Source organism: Salarias fasciatus, chromosome 16 (genome assembly GCF_902148845.1).
Source record: "Salarias fasciatus chromosome 16, fSalaFa1.1, whole genome shotgun sequence".
Lineage (NCBI taxonomy): Eukaryota > Metazoa > Chordata > Actinopteri > Blenniiformes > Blenniidae > Salarias > Salarias fasciatus.
This window is the reverse complement of record NC_043760.1, coordinates 10,177,547-10,197,753: the sequence shown is the minus strand read 5'-3', so window position 1 is coordinate 10,197,753 and position 20,207 is coordinate 10,177,547. Positions and strand designations below refer to the sequence as shown.

Here is a 20,207-nt window from a genome sequence, read left to right as displayed (position 1 = left end):
ACACTGCCAAAAGGGACATTGTATTCCTCTGGATGGTTCTGATGGCTCAAGGAATGGCTTCCCTGCCATGCGCGAGTTTGTTGAGCGAGAGGTGGAGAAACTGAATGTGGGAGACAACAAGGACCGTGTCTCTGTGGTGCAGTACAGCCGAGACGCGGAGGTCCATTTCTATCTGAACACATACAACACAAAAGAGGATGTTGTTGATTCCATCAGAGGGCTCAGACACAGAGGAGGAAGACCCCTGAACACCGGGGCCGCCCTCCAGTATGTCAGGGACAACGTCTTTACTAACTCCTCAGGGAGCAGGCGTACGCAAGGTGTTCCACAAATGTTGATCCTGCTGACCGGGGGACGGTCCTCTGACAATGTCGACAGCCCAGCCTCTGCCCTCAAGCAGCAGGGCATCTTTGTCACGGGCATTGGCACCAGGGGCTCTGACAGTGGAGAGCTGCAGAAGATATCGTATGAACCGGAGTATGCTCTGTCAGTGTCGGACTTCAACGACCTCCCCAGTGTCCAGGAACAGCTGTCCACTGTCTTGAGCAAAGTTGTAGTGAGGGCCACGCCCTTGACACCAACGGTGACCGGTAAGAAGTAGACACATTCTCACATTCCCAGATCAGAGTTTTACTGCAGTTCCATTTGCATCAAAGTGTGCCGCAGTGCTTTGAGTTTCGCCAAGCTTGGCTATGTAAACACAGCTGTCACAGCATCAGAGTGATCGCTAGCGTTCAAGGCTAGCCTTTAGTCCAAGCGACCTTGAGGCCGCCAAAGGTGGACTCTACACTTTGATCATGTCCCTCATCTTATTTCTCCCCAGTGGTGAGAGGAGCACCAGGAAGGGATGTTGTGTTCTTGCTGGATGGCTCTGACGGTACTAGAACTGGATTCCCAGCTATGCGAGACTTTGTTGAAAGAGTAGTGCAGACACTCAGTGTGGATGACAACAAAGACCGCGTGTCAGTGGTTCAGTACAGCAGAGACCCAGCTGTCCAGTTCTACCTGAACACGTATCCAACAAAGAGCCAGATCCTTGACACCGTCAGAGGTTTGAGGCACAAAGGCGGACGACCGCTCAACACTGGAGCCGCTCTGCAGTACTTGAGGGATAACGTCTTCACGGCCTCTGCTGGAAGCAGGCGCCTGGACGGCGTTCCACAGCTCCTGATTCTGCTGAATGGCGGCAGGTCGTTTGACAGTGTGGATGCGCCAGCCTCTGCCCTCAAACAGTTGGGCGTGTCCACCTTTGCAATCGGAACCAGGGGCTCTGATAGCAGAGAACTGCAGAGGATATCTCAGGACCCAAGTCGTGCTCTGGCTGTGTCTGACTTTACTGACCTCCCCGATGTCCAACAGCAACTGCAGACTTTGGTGGAGTCTGTGGCAACGGACGTCCTCCCAGGAGCACCAACTGCACCTGGTATGTTGTCAAGCACGGCTGATGGCCGGCCCGAGGGGCTTGCACGATGTAGTCTTGAGCGGAGTTGCGAAGACGAGTCAGAGTAGCACACCTGCGTAGCTTCGTAGGTGCGACATGAGAGGTCGCAGTAGCTGCCAGACTGACACTTTAGAATAGCATAAGCAGGTTGAGTTTAGACTTCACCATTTCTGCCTATGCAGTTAGGCCGCGAGCGTGCTGTTAGCAAATATTTTCATTGTTTTCAATCTTCTTTGTTTCACTCAGCTGACACTGCCAAAAGGGACATTGTATTCCTCTGGATGGTTCTGATGGCTCAAGGAATGGCTTCCCTGCCATGCGCGAGTTTGTTGAGCGAGAGGTGGAGAAACTGAATGTGGGAGACAACAAGGACCGTGTCTCTGTGGTGCAGTACAGCCGAGACGCGGAGGTCCATTTCTATCTGAACACATACAACACAAAAGAGGATGTTGTTGATTCCATCAGAGGGCTCAGACACAGAGGAGGAAGACCCCTGAACACCGGGGCCGCCCTCCAGTATGTCAGGGACAACGTCTTTACTAACTCCTCAGGGAGCAGGCGTACGCAAGGTGTTCCACAAATGTTGATCCTGCTGACCGGGGGACGGTCCTCTGACAATGTCGACAGCCCAGCCTCTGCCCTCAAGCAGCAGGGCATCTTTGTCACGGGCATTGGCACCAGGGGCTCTGACAGTGGAGAGCTGCAGAAGATATCGTATGAACCGGAGTATGCTCTGTCAGTGTCGGACTTCAACGACCTCCCCAGTGTCCAGGAACAGCTGTCCACTGTCTTGAGCAAAGTTGTAGTGAGGGCCACGCCCTTGACACCAACGGTGACCGGTAAGAAGTAGACACATTCTCACATTCCCAGATCAGAGTTTTACTGCAGTTCCATTTGCATCAAAGTGTGCCGCAGTGCTTTGAGTTTCGCCAAGCTTGGCTATGTAAACACAGCTGTCACAGCATCAGAGTGATCGCTAGCGTTCAAGGCTAGCCTTTAGCCAAGCGACCTTGAGGCCGCCAAAGGTGGACTCTACACTTTGATCATGTCCCTCATCTTATTTCTCCCCAGTGGTGAGAGGAGCACCAGGAAGGGATGTTGTGTTCTTGCTGGATGGCTCTGACGGTACTAGAACTGGATTCCCAGCTATGCGAGACTTTGTTGAAAGAGTAGTGCAGACACTCAGTGTGGATGACAACAAAGACCGCGTGTCAGTGGTTCAGTACAGCAGAGACCCAGCTGTCCAGTTCTACCTGAACACGTATCCAACAAAGAGCCAGATCCTTGACACCGTCAGAGGTTTGAGGCACAAAGGCGGACGACCGCTCAACACTGGAGCCGCTCTGCAGTACTTGAGGGATAACGTCTTCACGGCCTCTGCTGGAAGCAGGCGCCTGGACGGCGTTCCACAGCTCCTGATTCTGCTGAATGGCGGCAGGTCGTTTGACAGTGTGGATGCGCCAGCCTCTGCCCTCAAACAGTTGGGCGTGTCCACCTTTGCAATCGGAACCAGGGGCTCTGATAGCAGAGAACTGCAGAGGATATCTCAGGACCCAAGTCGTGCTCTGGCTGTGTCTGACTTTACTGACCTCCCCGATGTCCAACAGCAACTGCAGACTTTGGTGGAGTCTGTGGCAACGGACGTCCTCCCAGGAGCACCAACTGCACCTGGTATGTTGTCAAGCACGGCTGATGGCCGGCCCGAGGGGCTTGCACGATGTAGTCTTGAGCGGAGTTGCGAAGACGAGTCAGAGTAGCACACCTGCGTAGCTTCGTAGGTGCGACATGAGAGGTCGCAGTAGCTGCCAGACTGACACTTTAGAATAGCATAAGCAGGTTGAGTTTAGACTTCACCATTTCTGCCTATGCAGTTAGGCCGCGAGCGTGCTGTTAGCAAATATTTTCATTGTTTTCAATCTTCTTTGTTTCACTCAGCTGACACTGCCAAAAGGGACATTGTATTCCTCCTGGATGGTTCTGATGGCTCAAGGAATGGCTTCCCTGCCATGCGCGAGTTTGTTGAGCGAGAGGTGGAGAAACTGAATGTGGGAGACAACAAGGACCGTGTCTCTGTGGTGCAGTACAGCCGAGACGCGGAGGTCCATTTCTATCTGAACACATACAACACAAAAGAGGATGTTGTTGATTCCATCAGAGGGCTCAGACACAGAGGAGGAAGACCCCTGAACACCGGGGCCGCCCTCCAGTATGTCAGGGACAACGTCTTTACTAACTCCTCAGGGAGCAGGCGTACGCAAGGTGTTCCACAAATGTTGATCCTGCTGACCGGGGGACGGTCCTCTGACAATGTCGACAGCCCAGCCTCTGCCCTCAAGCAGCAGGGCATCTTTGTCACGGGCATTGGCACCAGGGGCTCTGACAGTGGAGAGCTGCAGAAGATATCGTATGAACCGGAGTATGCTCTGTCAGTGTCGGACTTCAACGACCTCCCCAGTGTCCAGGAACAGCTGTCCACTGTCTTGAGCAAAGTTGTAGTGAGGGCCACGCCCTTGACACCAACGGTGACCGGTAAGAAGTAGACACATTCTCACATTCCCAGATCAGAGTTTTACTGCAGTTCCATTTGCATCAAAGTGTGCCGCAGTGCTTTGAGTTTCGCCAAGCTTGGCTATGTAAACACAGCTGTCACAGCATCAGAGTGATCGCTAGCGTTCAAGGCTAGCCTTTAGCCAAGCGACCTTGAGGCCGCCAAAGGTGGACTCTACACTTTGATCATGTCCCTCATCTTATTTCTCCCCAGTGGTGAGAGGAGCACCAGGAAGGGATGTTGTGTTCTTGCTGGATGGCTCTGACGGTACTAGAACTGGATTCCCAGCTATGCGAGACTTTGTTGAAAGAGTAGTGCAGACACTCAGTGTGGATGACAACAAAGACCGCGTGTCAGTGGTTCAGTACAGCAGAGACCCAGCTGTCCAGTTCTACCTGAACACGTATCCAACAAAGAGCCAGATCCTTGACACCGTCAGAGGTTTGAGGCACAAAGGCGGACGACCGCTCAACACTGGAGCCGCTCTGCAGTACTTGAGGGATAACGTCTTCACGGCCTCTGCTGGAAGCAGGCGCCTGGACGGCGTTCCACAGCTCCTGATTCTGCTGAATGGCGGCAGGTCGTTTGACAGTGTGGATGCGCCAGCCTCTGCCCTCAAACAGTTGGGCGTGTCCACCTTTGCAATCGGAACCAGGGGCTCTGATAGCAGAGAACTGCAGAGGATATCTCAGGACCCAAGTCGTGCTCTGGCTGTGTCTGACTTTACTGACCTCCCCGATGTCCAACAGCAACTGCAGACTTTGGTGGAGTCTGTGGCAACGGACGTCCTCCCAGGAGCACCAACTGCACCTGGTATGTTGTCAAGCACGGCTGATGGCCGGCCCGAGGGGCTTGCACGATGTAGTCTTGAGCGGAGTTGCGAAGACGAGTCAGAGTAGCACACCTGCGTAGCTTCGTAGGTGCGACATGAGAGGTCGCAGTAGCTGCCAGACTGACACTTTAGAATAGCATAAGCAGGTTGAGTTTAGACTTCACCGTTTCTGCCTATGCAGTTAGGCCGCGAGCGTGCTGTTAGCAAATATTTTCATTGTTTTCAATCTTCTTTGTTTCACTCAGCTGACACTGCCAAAAGGGACATTGTATTCCTCCTGGATGGTTCTGATGGCTCAAGGAATGGCTTCCCTGCCATGCGCGAGTTTGTTGAGCGAGAGGTGGAGAAACTGAATGTGGGAGACAACAAGGACCGTGTCTCTGTGGTGCAGTACAGCCGAGACGCGGAGGTCCATTTCTATCTGAACACATACAACACAAAAGAGGATGTTGTTGATTCCATCAGAGGGCTCAGACACAGAGGAGGAAGACCCCTGAACACCGGGGCCGCCCTCCAGTATGTCAGGGACAACGTCTTTACTAACTCCTCAGGGAGCAGGCGTACGCAAGGTGTTCCACAAATGTTGATCCTGCTGACCGGGGGACGGTCCTCTGACAATGTCGACAGCCCAGCCTCTGCCCTCAAGCAGCAGGGCATCTTTGTCACGGGCATTGGCACCAGGGGCTCTGACAGTGGAGAGCTGCAGAAGATATCGTATGAACCGGAGTATGCTCTGTCAGTGTCGGACTTCAACGACCTCCCCAGTGTCCAGGAACAGCTGTCCACTGTCTTGAGCAAAGTTGTAGTGAGGGCCACGCCCTTGACACCAACGGTGACCGGTAAGAAGTAGACACATTCTCACATTCCCAGATCAGAGTTTTACTGCAGTTCCATTTGCATCAAAGTGTGCCGCAGTGCTTTGAGTTTCGCCAAGCTTGGCTATGTAAACACAGCTGTCACAGCATCAGAGTGATCGCTAGCGTTCAAGGCTAGCCTTTAGCCAAGCGACCTTGAGGCCGCCAAAGGTGGACTCTACACTTTGATCATGTCCCTCATCTTATTTCTCCCCAGTGGTGAGAGGAGCACCAGGAAGGGATGTTGTGTTCTTGCTGGATGGCTCTGACGGTACTAGAACTGGATTCCCAGCTATGCGAGACTTTGTTGAAAGAGTAGTGCAGACACTCAGTGTGGATGACAACAAAGACCGCGTGTCAGTGGTTCAGTACAGCAGAGACCCAGCTGTCCAGTTCTACCTGAACACGTATCCAACAAAGAGCCAGATCCTTGACACCGTCAGAGGTTTGAGGCACAAAGGCGGACGACCGCTCAACACTGGAGCCGCTCTGCAGTACTTGAGGGATAACGTCTTCACGGCCTCTGCTGGAAGCAGGCGCCTGGACGGCGTTCCACAGCTCCTGATTCTGCTGAATGGCGGCAGGTCGTTTGACAGTGTGGATGCGCCAGCCTCTGCCCTCAAACAGTTGGGCGTGTCCACCTTTGCAATCGGAACCAGGGGCTCTGATAGCAGAGAACTGCAGAGGATATCTCAGGACCCAAGTCGTGCTCTGGCTGTGTCTGACTTTACTGACCTCCCCGATGTCCAACAGCAACTGCAGACTTTGGTGGAGTCTGTGGCAACGGACGTCCTCCCAGGAGCACCAACTGCACCTGGTATGTTGTCAAGCACGGCTGATGGCCGGCCCGAGGGGCTTGCACGATGTAGTCTTGAGCGGAGTTGCGAAGACGAGTCAGAGTAGCACACCTGCGTAGCTTCGTAGGTGCGACATGAGAGGTCGCAGTAGCTGCCAGACTGACACTTTACAATAGCATAAGCAGGTTGAGTTTAGACTTCACCATTTCTGCCTATGCAGTTAGGCCGCGAGCGTGCTGTTAGCAAATATTTTCATTGTTTTCAATCTTCTTTGTTTCACTCAGCTGACACTGCCAAAAGGGACATTGTATTCCTCCTGGATGGTTCTGATGGCTCAAGGAATGGCTTCCCTGCCATGCGCGAGTTTGTTGAGCGAGAGGTGGAGAAACTGAATGTGGGAGACAACAAGGACCGTGTCTCTGTGGTGCAGTACAGCCGAGACGCGGAGGTCCATTTCTATCTGAACACATACAACACAAAAGAGGATGTTGTTGATTCCATCAGAGGGCTCAGACACAGAGGAGGAAGACCCCTGAACACCGGGGCCGCCCTCCAGTATGTCAGGGACAACGTCTTTACTAACTCCTCAGGGAGCAGGCGTACGCAAGGTGTTCCACAAATGTTGATCCTGCTGACCGGGGGACGGTCCTCTGACAATGTCGACAGCCCAGCCTCTGCCCTCAAGCAGCAGGGCATCTTTGTCACGGGCATTGGCACCAGGGGCTCTGACAGTGGAGAGCTGCAGAAGATATCGTATGAACCGGAGTATGCTCTGTCAGTGTCGGACTTCAACGACCTCCCCAGTGTCCAGGAACAGCTGTCCACTGTCTTGAGCAAAGTTGTAGTGAGGGCCACGCCCTTGACACCAACGGTGACCGGTAAGAAGTAGACACATTCTCACATTCCCAGATCAGAGTTTTACTGCAGTTCCATTTGCATCAAAGTGTGCCGCAGTGCTTTGAGTTTCGCCAAGCTTGGCTATGTAAACACAGCTGTCACAGCATCAGAGTGATCGCTAGCGTTCAAGGCTAGCCTTTAGTCAAGCGACCTTGAGGCCGCCAAAGGTGGACTCTACACTTTGATCATGTCCCTCATCTTATTTCTCCCCAGTGGTGAGAGGAGCACCAGGAAGGGATGTTGTGTTCTTGCTGGATGGCTCTGACGGTACTAGAACTGGATTCCCAGCTATGCGAGACTTTGTTGAAAGAGTAGTGCAGACACTCAGTGTGGATGACAACAAAGACCGCGTGTCAGTGGTTCAGTACAGCAGAGACCCAGCTGTCCAGTTCTACCTGAACACGTATCCAACAAAGAGCCAGATCCTTGACACCGTCAGAGGTTTGAGGCACAAAGGCGGACGACCGCTCAACACTGGAGCCGCTCTGCAGTACTTGAGGGATAACGTCTTCACGGCCTCTGCTGGAAGCAGGCGCCTGGACGGCGTTCCACAGCTCCTGATTCTGCTGAATGGCGGCAGGTCGTTTGACAGTGTGGATGCGCCAGCCTCTGCCCTCAAACAGTTGGGCGTGTCCACCTTTGCAATCGGAACCAGGGGCTCTGATAGCAGAGAACTGCAGAGGATATCTCAGGACCCAAGTCGTGCTCTGGCTGTGTCTGACTTTACTGACCTCCCCGATGTCCAACAGCAACTGCAGACTTTGGTGGAGTCTGTGGCAACGGACGTCCTCCCAGGAGCACCAACTGCACCTGGTATGTTGTCAAGCACGGCTGATGGCCGGCCCGAGGGGCTTGCACGATGTAGTCTTGAGCGGAGTTGCGAAGACGAGTCAGAGTAGCACACCTGCGTAGCTTCGTAGGTGCGACATGAGAGGTCGCAGTAGCTGCCAGACTGACACTTTAGAATAGCATAAGCAGGTTGAGTTTAGACTTCACCATTTCTGCCTATGCAGTTAGGCCGCGAGCGTGCTGTTAGCAAATATTTTCATTGTTTTCAATCTTCTTTGTTTCACTCAGCTGACACTGCCAAAAGGGACATTGTATTCCTTCTGGATGGTTCTGATGGCTCAAGGAATGGCTTCCCTGCCATGCGCGAGTTTGTTGAGCGAGAGGTGGAGAAACTGAATGTGGGAGACAACAAGGACCGTGTCTCTGTGGTGCAGTACAGCCGAGACGCGGAGGTCCATTTCTATCTGAACACATACAACACAAAAGAGGATGTTGTTGATTCCATCAGAGGGCTCAGACACAGAGGAGGAAGACCCCTGAACACCGGGGCCGCCCTCCAGTATGTCAGGGACAACGTCTTTACTAACTCCTCAGGGAGCAGGCGTACGCAAGGTGTTCCACAAATGTTGATCCTGCTGACCGGGGGACGGTCCTCTGACAATGTCGACAGCCCAGCCTCTGCCCTCAAGCAGCAGGGCATCTTTGTCACGGGCATTGGCACCAGGGGCTCTGACAGTGGAGAGCTGCAGAAGATATCGTATGAACCGGAGTATGCTCTGTCAGTGTCGGACTTCAACGACCTCCCCAGTGTCCAGGAACAGCTGTCCACTGTCTTGAGCAAAGTTGTAGTGAGGGCCACGCCCTTGACACCAACGGTGACCGGTAAGAAGTAGACACATTCTCACATTCCCAGATCAGAGTTTTACTGCAGTTCCATTTGCATCAAAGTGTGCCGCAGTGCTTTGAGTTTCGCCAAGCTTGGCTATGTAAACACAGCTGTCACAGCATCAGAGTGATCGCTAGCGTTCAAGGCTAGCCTTTAGTCAAGCGACCTTGAGGCCGCCAAAGGTGGACTCTACACTTTGATCATGTCCCTCATCTTATTTCTCCCCAGTGGTGAGAGGAGCACCAGGAAGGGATGTTGTGTTCTTGCTGGATGGCTCTGACGGTACTAGAACTGGATTCCCAGCTATGCGAGACTTTGTTGAAAGAGTAGTGCAGACACTCAGTGTGGATGACAACAAAGACCGCGTGTCAGTGGTTCAGTACAGCAGAGACCCAGCTGTCCAGTTCTACCTGAACACGTATCCAACAAAGAGCCAGATCCTTGACACCGTCAGAGGTTTGAGGCACAAAGGCGGACGACCGCTCAACACTGGAGCCGCTCTGCAGTACTTGAGGGATAACGTCTTCACGGCCTCTGCTGGAAGCAGGCGCCTGGACGGCGTTCCACAGCTCCTGATTCTGCTGAATGGCGGCAGGTCGTTTGACAGTGTGGATGCGCCAGCCTCTGCCCTCAAACAGTTGGGCGTGTCCACCTTTGCAATCGGAACCAGGGGCTCTGATAGCAGAGAACTGCAGAGGATATCTCAGGACCCAAGTCGTGCTCTGGCTGTGTCTGACTTTACTGACCTCCCCGATGTCCAACAGCAACTGCAGACTTTGGTGGAGTCTGTGGCAACGGACGTCCTCCCAGGAGCACCAACTGCACCTGGTATGTTGTCAAGCACGGCTGATGGCCGGCCCGAGGGGCTTGCACGATGTAGTCTTGAGCGGAGTTGCGAAGACGAGTCAGAGTAGCACACCTGCGTAGCTTCGTAGGTGCGACATGAGAGGTCGCAGTAGCTGCCAGACTGACACTTTAGAATAGCATAAGCAGGTTGAGTTTAGACTTCACCATTTCTGCCTATGCAGTTAGGCCGCGAGCGTGCTGTTAGCAAATATTTTCATTGTTTTCTAATCTTCTTTGTTTCACTCAGCTGACACTGCCAAAAGGGACATTGTATTCCTTCTGGATGGTTCTGATGGCTCAAGGAATGGCTTCCCTGCCATGCGCGAGTTTGTTGAGCGAGAGGTGGAGAAACTGAATGTGGGAGACAACAAGGACCGTGTCTCTGTGGTGCAGTACAGCCGAGACGCGGAGGTCCATTTCTATCTGAACACATACAACACAAAAGAGGATGTTGTTGATTCCATCAGAGGGCTCAGACACAGAGGAGGAAGACCCCTGAACACCGGGGCCGCCCTCCAGTATGTCAGGGACAACGTCTTTACTAACTCCTCAGGGAGCAGGCGTACGCAAGGTGTTCCACAAATGTTGATCCTGCTGACCGGGGGACGGTCCTCTGACAATGTCGACAGCCCAGCCTCTGCCCTCAAGCAGCAGGGCATCTTTGTCACGGGCATTGGCACCAGGGGCTCTGACAGTGGAGAGCTGCAGAAGATATCGTATGAACCGGAGTATGCTCTGTCAGTGTCGGACTTCAACGACCTCCCAGTGTCCAGGAACAGCTGTCCACTGTCTTGAGCAAAGTTGTAGTGAGGGCCACGCCCTTGACACCAACGGTGACCGGTAAGAAGTAGACACATTCTCACATTCCCAGATCAGAGTTTTACTGCAGTTCCATTTGCATCAAAGTGTGCCGCAGTGCTTTGAGTTTCGCCAAGCTTGGCTATGTAAACACAGCTGTCACAGCATCAGAGTGATCGCTAGCGTTCAAGGCTAGCCTTTAGCCAAGCGACCTTGAGGCCGCCAAAGGTGGACTCTACACTTTGATCATGTCCCTCATCTTATTTCTCCCCAGTGGTGAGAGGAGCACCAGGAAGGGATGTTGTGTTCTTGCTGGATGGCTCTGACGGTACTAGAACTGGATTCCCAGCTATGCGAGACTTTGTTGAAAGAGTAGTGCAGACACTCAGTGTGGATGACAACAAAGACCGCGTGTCAGTGGTTCAGTACAGCAGAGACCCAGCTGTCCAGTTCTACCTGAACACGTATCCAACAAAGAGCCAGATCCTTGACACCGTCAGAGGTTTGAGGCACAAAGGCGGACGACCGCTCAACACTGGAGCCGCTCTGCAGTACTTGAGGGATAACGTCTTCACGGCCTCTGCTGGAAGCAGGCGCCTGGACGGCGTTCCACAGCTCCTGATTCTGCTGAATGGCGGCAGGTCGTTTGACAGTGTGGATGCGCCAGCCTCTGCCCTCAAACAGTTGGGCGTGTCCACCTTTGCAATCGGAACCAGGGGCTCTGATAGCAGAGAACTGCAGAGGATATCTCAGGACCCAAGTCGTGCTCTGGCTGTGTCTGACTTTACTGACCTCCCCGATGTCCAACAGCAACTGCAGACTTTGGTGGAGTCTGTGGCAACGGACGTCCTCCCAGGAGCACCAACTGCACCTGGTATGTTGTCAAGCACGGCTGATGGCCGGCCCGAGGGGCTTGCACGATGTAGTCTTGAGCGGAGTTGCGAAGACGAGTCAGAGTAGCACACCTGCGTAGCTTCGTAGGTGCGACATGAGAGGTCGCAGTAGCTGCCAGACTGACACTTTAGAATAGCATAAGCAGGTTGAGTTTAGACTTCACCATTTCTGCCTATGCAGTTAGGCCGCGAGCGTGCTGTTAGCAAATATTTTCATTGTTTTCTATCTTCTTTGTTTCACTCAGCTGACACTGCCAAAAGGGACATTGTATTCCTTCTGGATGGTTCTGATGGCTCAAGGAATGGCTTCCCTGCCATGCGCGAGTTTGTTGAGCGAGAGGTGGAGAAACTGAATGTGGGAGACAACAAGGACCGTGTCTCTGTGGTGCAGTACAGCCGAGACGCGGAGGTCCATTTCTATCTGAACACATACAACACAAAAGAGGATGTTGTTGATTCCATCAGAGGGCTCAGACACAGAGGAGGAAGACCCCTGAACACCGGGGCCGCCCTCCAGTATGTCAGGGACAACGTCTTTACTAACTCCTCAGGGAGCAGGCGTACGCAAGGTGTTCCACAAATGTTGATCCTGCTGACCGGGGGACGGTCCTCTGACAATGTCGACAGCCCAGCCTCTGCCCTCAAGCAGCAGGGCATCTTTGTCACGGGCATTGGCACCAGGGGCTCTGACAGTGGAGAGCTGCAGAAGATATCGTATGAACCGGAGTATGCTCTGTCAGTGTCGGACTTCAACGACCTCCCCAGTGTCCAGGAACAGCTGTCCACTGTCTTGAGCAAAGTTGTAGTGAGGGCCACGCCCTTGACACCAACGGTGACCGGTAAGAAGTAGACACATTCTCACATTCCCAGATCAGAGTTTTACTGCAGTTCCATTTGCATCAAAGTGTGCCGCAGTGCTTTGAGTTTCGCCAAGCTTGGCTATGTAAACACAGCTGTCACAGCATCAGAGTGATCGCTAGCGTTCAAGGCTAGCCTTTAGCCAAGCGACCTTGAGGCCGCCAAAGGTGGACTCTACACTTTGATCATGTCCCTCATCTTATTTCTCCCCAGTGGTGAGAGGAGCACCAGGAAGGGATGTTGTGTTCTTGCTGGATGGCTCTGACGGTACTAGAACTGGATTCCCAGCTATGCGAGACTTTGTTGAAAGAGTAGTGCAGACACTCAGTGTGGATGACAACAAAGACCGCGTGTCAGTGGTTCAGTACAGCAGAGACCCAGCTGTCCAGTTCTACCTGAACACGTATCCAACAAAGAGCCAGATCCTTGACACCGTCAGAGGTTTGAGGCACAAAGGCGGACGACCGCTCAACACTGGAGCCGCTCTGCAGTACTTGAGGGATAATGTCTTCACGGCCTCTGCTGGAAGCAGGCGCCTGGACGGCGTTCCACAGCTCCTGATTCTGCTGAATGGCGGCAGGTCGTTTGACAGTGTGGATGCGCCAGCCTCTGCCCTCAAACAGTTGGGCGTGTCCACCTTTGCAATCGGAACCAGGGGCTCTGATAGCAGAGAACTGCAGCGGATATCTCAGGACCCAAGTCGTGCTCTGGCTGTGTCTGACTTTACTGACCTCCCCGATGTCCAACAGCAACTGCAGACTTTGGTGGAGTCTGTGGCAACGGACGTCCTCCCAGGAGCACCAACTGCACCTGGTATGTTGTCAAGCACGGCTGATGGCCGGCCCGAGGGGCTTGCACGATGTAGTCTTGAGCGGAGTTGCGAAGACGAGTCAGAGTAGCACACCTGCGTAGCTTCGTAGGTGCGACATGAGAGGTCGCAGTAGCTGCCAGACTGACACTTTAGAATAGCATAAGCAGGTTGAGTTTAGACTTCACCATTTCTGCCTATGCAGTTAGGCCGCGAGCGTGCTGTTAGCAAATATTTTCATTGTTTTCAATCTTCTTTGTTTCACTCAGCTGACACTGCCAAAAGGGACATTGTATTCCTCCTGGATGGTTCTGATGGCTCAAGGAATGGCTTCCCTGCCATGCGCGAGTTTGTTGAGCGAGAGGTGGAGAAACTGAATGTGGGAGACAACAAGGACCGTGTCTCTGTGGTGCAGTACAGCCGAGACGCGGAGGTCCATTTCTATCTGAACACATACAACACAAAAGAGGATGTTGTTGATTCCATCAGAGGGCTCAGACACAGAGGAGGAAGACCCCTGAACACCGGGGCCGCCCTCCAGTATGTCAGGGACAACGTCTTTACTAACTCCTCAGGGAGCAGGCGTACGCAAGGTGTTCCACAAATGTTGATCCTGCTGACCGGGGGACGGTCCTCTGACAATGTCGACAGCCCAGCCTCTGCCCTCAAGCAGCAGGGCATCTTTGTCACGGGCATTGGCACCAGGGGCTCTGACAGTGGAGAGCTGCAGAAGATATCGTATGAACCGGAGTATGCTCTGTCAGTGTCGGACTTCAACGACCTCCCCAGTGTCCAGGAACAGCTGTCCTCTGTCTTGAGCAAAGTTGTAGTGAGGGCCACGCCCTTGACACCAACGGTGACCGGTAAGAAGTAGACACATTCTCACATTCCCAGATCAGAGTTTTACTGCAGTTCCATTTGCATCAAAGTGTGCCGCAGTGCTTTGAGTTTCGCCAAGCTTGGCTATGTAAACACAGCTGTCACAGCATCAGAGTGATCGCTAGCGTTCAAGGCTAGCCTTTAGCCAAGCGACCTTGAGGCCGCCAAAGGTGGACTCTACACTGTGATCATGTCCCTCATCTTATTTCTCCCCAGTGGTGAGAGGAGCACCAGGAAGGGATGTTGTGTTCTTGCTGGATGGCTCTGACGGTACTAGAACTGGATTCCCAGCTATGCGAGACTTTGTTGAAAGAGTAGTGCAGACACTCAGTGTGGATGACAACAAAGACCGCGTGTCAGTGGTTCAGTACAGCAGAGACCCAGCTGTCCAGTTCTACCTGAACACGTATCCAACAAAGAGCCAGATCCTTGACACCGTCAGAGGTTTGAGGCACAAAGGCGGACGACCGCTCAACACTGGAGCCGCTCTGCAGTACTTGAGGGATAACGTCTTCACGGCCTCTGCTGGAAGCAGGCGCCTGGACGGCGTTCCACAGCTCCTGATTCTGCTGAATGGCGGCAGGTCGTTTGACAGTGTGGATGCGCCAGCCTCTGCCCTCAAACAGTTGGGCGTGTCCACCTTTGCAATCGGAACCAGGGGCTCTGATAGCAGAGAACTGCAGAGGATATCTCAGGACCCAAGTCGTGCTCTGGCTGTGTCTGACTTTACTGACCTCCCCGATGTCCAACAGCAACTGCAGACTTTGGTGGAGTCTGTGGCAACGGACGTCCTCCCAGGAGCACCAACTGCACCTGGTATGTTGTCAAGCACGGCTGATGGCCGGCCCGAGGGGCTTGCACGATGTAGTCTTGAGCGGAGTTGCGAAGACGAGTCAGAGTAGCACACCTGCGTAGCTTCGTAGGTGCGACATGAGAGGTCGCAGTAGCTGCCAGACTGACACTTTAGAATAGCATAAGCAGGTTGAGTTTAGACTTCACCATTTCTGCCTATGCAGTTAGGCCGCGAGCGTGCTGTTAGCAAATATTTTCATTGTTTTCTATCTTCTTTGTTTCACTCAGCTGACACTGCCAAAAGGGACATTGTATTCCTTCTGGATGGTTCTGATGGCTCAAGGAATGGCTTCCCTGCCATGCGCGAGTTTGTTGAGCGAGAGGTGGAGAAACTGAATGTGGGAGACAACAAGGACCGTGTCTCTGTGGTGCAGTACAGCCGAGACGCGGAGGTCCATTTCTATCTGAACACATACAACACAAAAGAGGATGTTGTTGATTCCATCAGAGGGCTCAGACACAGAGGAGGAAGACCCCTGAACACCGGGGCCGCCCTCCAGTATGTCAGGGACAACGTCTTTACTAACTCCTCAGGGAGCAGGCGTACGCAAGGTGTTCCACAAATGTTGATCCTGCTGACCGGGGGACGGTCCTCTGACAATGTCGACAGCCCAGCCTCTGCCCTCAAGCAGCAGGGCATCTTTGTCACGGGCATTGGCACCAGGGGCTCTGACAGTGGAGAGCTGCAGAAGATATCGTATGAACCGGAGTATGCTCTGTCAGTGTCAGACTTCAACGACCTCCCCAGTGTCCAGGAACAGCTGTCCACTGTCTTGAGCAAAGTTGTAGTGAGGGCCACGCCCTTGACACCAACGGTGACCGGTAAGAAGTAGACACATTCTCACATTCCCAGATCAGAGTTTTACTGCAGTTCCATTTGCATCAAAGTGTGCCGCAGTGCTTTGAGTTTCGCCAAGCTTGGCTATGTAAACACAGCTGTCACAGCATCAGAGTGATCGCTAGCGTTCAAGGCTAGCCTTTAGCCAAGCGACCTTGAGGCCGCCAAAGGTGGACTCTACACTTTGATCATGTCCCTCATCTTATTTCTCCCCAGTGGTGAGAGGAGCACCAGGAAGGGATGTTGTGTTCTTGCTGGATGGCTCTGACGGTACTAGAACTGGATTCCCAGCTATGCGAGACTTTGTTGAAAGAGTAGTGCAGACACTCAGTGTGGATGACAACAAAGACCGCGTGTCAGTGGTTCAGTACAGCAGAGACCCAGCTGTCCAGTTCTACCTGAACACGTATCCAACAAAGAGCCAGATCCTTGACACCGTCAGAGGTTTGAGGCACAAAGGCGGACGACCGCTCAACACTGGAGCCGCTCTGCAGTACTTGAGGGATAACGTCTTCACGGCCTCTGCTGGAAGCAGGCGCCTGGACGGCGTTCCACAGCTCCTGATTCTGCTGAATGGCGGCAGGTCGTTTGACAGTGTGGATGCGCCAGCCTCTGCCCTCAAACAGTTGGGCGTGTCCACCTTTGCAATCGGAACCAGGGGCTCTGATAGCAGAGAACTGCAGCGGATATCTCAGGACCCAAGTCGTGCTCTGGCTGTGTCTGACTTTACTGACCTCCCCGATGTCCAACAGCAACTGCAGACTTTGGTGGAGTCTGTGGCAACGGACGTCCTCCCAGGAGCACCAACTGCACCTGGTATGTTGTCAAGCACGGCTGATGGCCGGCCCGAGGGGCTTGCACGATGTAGTCTTGAGCGGAGTTGCGAAGACGAGTCAGAGTAGCACACCTGCGTAGCTTCGTAGGTGCGACATGAGAGGTCGCAGTAGCTGCCAGACTGACACTTTAGAATAGCATAAGCAGGTTGAGTTTAGACTTCACCGTTTCTGCCTATGCAGTTAGGCCGCGAGCGTGCTGTTAGCAAATATTTTCATTGTTTTCAATCTTCTTTGTTTCACTCAGCTGACACTGCCAAAAGGGACATTGTATTCCTTCTGGATGGTTCTGATGGCTCAAGGAATGGCTTCCCTGCCATGCGCGAGTTTGTTGAGCGAGAGGTGGAGAAACTGAATGTGGGAGACAACAAGGACCGTGTCTCTGTGGTGCAGTACAGCCGAGACGCGGAGGTCCATTTCTATCTGAACACATACAACACAAAAGAGGATGTTGTTGATTCCATCAGAGGGCTCAGACACAGAGGAGGAAGACCCCTGAACACCGGGGCCGCCCTCCAGTATGTCAGGGACAACGTCTTTACTAACTCCTCAGGGAGCAGGCGTACGCAAGGTGTTCCACAAATGTTGATCCTGCTGACCGGGGGACGGTCCTCTGACAATGTCGACAGCCCAGCCTCTGCCCTCAAGCAGCAGGGCATCTTTGTCACAGGCATTGGCACCAGGGGCTCTGACAGTGGAGAGCTGCAGAAGATATCGTATGAACCGGAGTATGCTCTGTCAGTGTCGGACTTCAACGACCTCCCCAGTGTCCAGGAACAGCTGTCCACTGTCTTGAGCAAAGTTGTAGTGAGGGCCACGCCCTTGACACCAACGGTGACCGGTAAGAAGTAGACACGTTCTCACATTCCCAGATCAGAGTTTTACTGCAGTTCCATTTGCATCAAAGTGTGCCGCAGTGCTTTGAGTTTCGCCAAGCTTGGCTATGTAAACACAGCTGTCACAGCATCAGAGTGATCGCTAGCGTTCAAGGCTAGCCTTTAGCCAAGCGACCTTGAGGCCGCCAAAGGTGGACTCTACACTTTGATCATGTCCCTCATCTTATTTCTCCCCAGTGGTGAGAGGAGCACCAGGAAGGGATGTTGTGTTCTTGCTGGATGGCTCTGACGGTACTAGAACTGGATTCCCAGCTATGCGAGACTTTGTTGAAAGAGTAGTGCAGACACTCAGTGTGGATGACAACAAAGACCGCGTGTCAGTGGTTCAGTACAGCAGAGACCCAGCTGTCCAGTTCTACCTGAACACGTATCCAACAAAGAGCCAGATCCTTGACACCGTCAGAGGTTTGAGGCACAAAGGCGGACGACCGCTCAACACTGGAGCCGCTCTGCAGTACTTGAGGGATAACGTCTTCACGGCCTCTGCTGGAAGCAGGCGCCTGGACGGCGTTCCACAGCTCCTGATTCTGCTGAATGGCGGCAGGTCGTTTGACAGTGTGGATGCGCCAGCCTCTGCCCTCAAACAGTTGGGCGTGTCCACCTTTGCAATCGGAACCAGGGGCTCTGATAGCAGAGAACTGCAGAGGATATCTCAGGACCCAAGTCGTGCTCTGGCTGTGTCTGACTTTACTGACCTCCCCGATGTCCAACAGCAACTGCAGACTTTGGTGGAGTCTGTGGCAACGGACGTCCTCCCAGGAGCACCAACTGCACCTGGTATGTTGTCAAGCACGGCTGATGGCCGGCCCGAGGGGCTTGCACGATGTAGTCTTGAGCGGAGTTGCGAAGACGAGTCAGAGTAGCACACCTGCGTAGCTTCGTAGGAGCGATATGAGAGGTCGCAGTAGCTGCCAGACTGACACTTTAGAATAGCATAAGCAGGTTGAGTTTAGACTTCACCATTTCTGCCTATGCAGTTAGGCCGCGAGCGTGCTGTTAGCAAATATTTTTATTGTTTTCAATCTTCTTTGTTTCACTCAGCTGACACTGCCAAAAGGGACATTGTATTCCTTCTGGATGGTTCTGATGGCTCAAGGAATGGCTTCCCTGCCATGCGCGAGTTTGTTGAGCGAGAGGTGGAGAAACTGAATGTGGGAGACAACAAGGACCGTGTCTCTGTGGTGCAGTACAGCCGAGACGCGGAGGTCCATTTCTATCTGAACACATACAACACAAAAGAGGATGTTGTTGATTCCATCAGAGGGCTCAGACACAGAGGAGGAAGACCCCTGAACACCGGGGCCGCCCTCCAGTATGTCAGGGACAACGTCTTTACTAACTCCTCAGGGAGCAGGCGCACGCAAGGTGTTCCACAAATGTTGATCCTGCTGACCGGGGGGCGGTCCTCTGACAATGTCGACAGCCCAGCCTCTGCCCTCAAGCAGCAGGGCATCTTTGTCACGGGCATTGGCACCAGGCGCTCTGACAGTGGAGAGCTGCAGAAGATATCGTATGAACCGGAGTATGCTCTGTCAGTGTCGGACTTCAACGACCTCCCCAGTGTCCAGGAACAGCTGTCCACTGTCTTGAGCAAAGTTGTAGTGAGGGCCACGCCCTTGACACCAACGGTGACCGGTAAGAAGTAGACACATTCTCACATTCCCAGATCAGAGTTTTACTGCAGTTTCATTTGCATCAAAGTGTGCTGCAGTGCTTTGAGTTTCGCCCAGCTTGGCTATGTAAACACAGCTGTCACAGCATCAGAGTGATCGCTAGCGTTCAAGGCTAGCCTTTAGTCAAGCGACCTTGAGGCCGCCAAAGGTGGACTCTACACTTTGATCATGTCCCTCATCTTATTTCTCCCCAGTGGTGAGAGGAGCACCAGGAAGGGATGTTGTGTTCTTGCTGGATGGCTCTGACGGTACTAGAACTGGATTCCCAGCTATGCGAGACTTTGTTGAAAGAGTAGTGCAGACACTCAGTGTGGATGACAACAAAGACCGTGTTTCAGTGGTTCAGTACAGCAGAGACCCAGCTGTCCAGTTCTACCTGAACACGTATCCAACAAAGAGCCAGATCCTTGACACCGTCAGAGGTTTGAGGCACAAAGGCGGACGACCGCTCAACACTGGAGCCGCTCTGCAGTACTTGAGGGATAACGTCTTCACGGCCTCTGCTGGAAGCAGGCGCCTGGACGGCGTTCCACAGCTCCTGATTCTGCTGAATGGCGGCAGGTCGTTTGACAGTGTGGATGCGCCAGCCTCTGCCCTCAAACAGTTGGGCGTGTCCACCTTTGCAATCGGAACCAGGGGCTCTGATAGCAGAGAACTGCAGAGGATATCTCAGGACCCAAGTCGTGCTCTGGCTGTGTCTGACTTTACTGACCTCCCCGATGTCCAACAGCAATTCCAGCCATTTATATCTGACATCTTCCGTGTAGCACCAGCTGTTCCTGGTATGTTGACATCAATTCAATAATGTTCAGTTTTTGCCATTCTTTTTTTTTTTCTTTTAAATTTTTCACAGCTTTCTTGTCCTTTATTCCGTACTGAACTTTTTTTTTCTTTTTTCATTGATGAATCTGCTTTTTGTCATGACATGTTGCTTCATGATACAATTTCTTTCAACATTTTTTTTTTTGTCAAATTTGATGTTAGGGATT

At 52.9% G+C, this 20,207-nt stretch overlaps 2 protein-coding genes across 2 annotated transcripts in view; both read left to right on the top strand.

The window, feature by feature from the left end:
• Positions 1-34: 34 nt before the first annotated feature.
• Positions 35-1,794, top strand: LOC115403383 (collagen alpha-3(VI) chain-like). The gene is made up of 3 exons (XM_030112248.1): positions 35-590; positions 824-1,423; positions 1,688-1,794. The coding sequence occupies exons 1-3, from the start codon at positions 68-70 to the stop codon at positions 1,792-1,794; spliced, it is 1,230 nt and encodes a 409-aa protein (XP_029968108.1). The 5' UTR covers positions 35-67.
• A 73-nt stretch (positions 1,795-1,867) lies between these two features.
• col6a3 (collagen, type VI, alpha 3) overlaps positions 1,868-20,207 on the top strand; it is a 38,968-nt gene continuing 20,628 nt past the window's right edge. Inside the window, 23 exon segments of the mRNA XM_030112403.1 lie at positions 1,868-2,280; positions 2,513-3,112; positions 3,377-3,970; positions 4,203-4,802; positions 5,067-5,660; positions 5,893-6,492; positions 6,757-7,350; positions 7,583-8,182; positions 8,447-9,040; positions 9,273-9,872; positions 10,138-10,650; positions 10,653-10,730; positions 10,963-11,562; positions 11,827-12,420; positions 12,653-13,252; positions 13,517-14,110; positions 14,343-14,942; positions 15,207-15,800; positions 16,033-16,632; positions 16,897-17,490; positions 17,723-18,322; positions 18,587-19,180; positions 19,413-19,979. Of these exon segments, the coding sequence (XP_029968263.1) occupies positions 2,022-2,280; positions 2,513-3,112; positions 3,377-3,970; positions 4,203-4,802; positions 5,067-5,660; positions 5,893-6,492; positions 6,757-7,350; positions 7,583-8,182; positions 8,447-9,040; positions 9,273-9,872; positions 10,138-10,650; positions 10,653-10,730; positions 10,963-11,562; positions 11,827-12,420; positions 12,653-13,252; positions 13,517-14,110; positions 14,343-14,942; positions 15,207-15,800; positions 16,033-16,632; positions 16,897-17,490; positions 17,723-18,322; positions 18,587-19,180; positions 19,413-19,979 (12,763 nt within the window). The 5' untranslated portion in view covers positions 1,868-2,021.

What these genes read in the sequence shown, in the direction of transcription:
- LOC115403383 (XM_030112248.1), top strand. Translation starts at nt 68, where the DNA reads ATGCGCGAGTTTGTTGAGCGAGAGGTGGAGAAACTGAATGTGGGAGAC. An exon ending in CTTGACACCAACGGTGACCG is followed by an intron (nt 591 to 823) that starts GTAAGAAGTAGA and finishes ATTTCTCCCCAG; the next exon opens with TGGTGAGAGGAGCACCAGGA. An exon ending in AGGAGCACCAACTGCACCTG is followed by an intron (nt 1,424 to 1,687) that starts GTATGTTGTCAA and finishes TGTTTCACTCAG; the next exon opens with CTGACACTGCCAAAAGGGAC.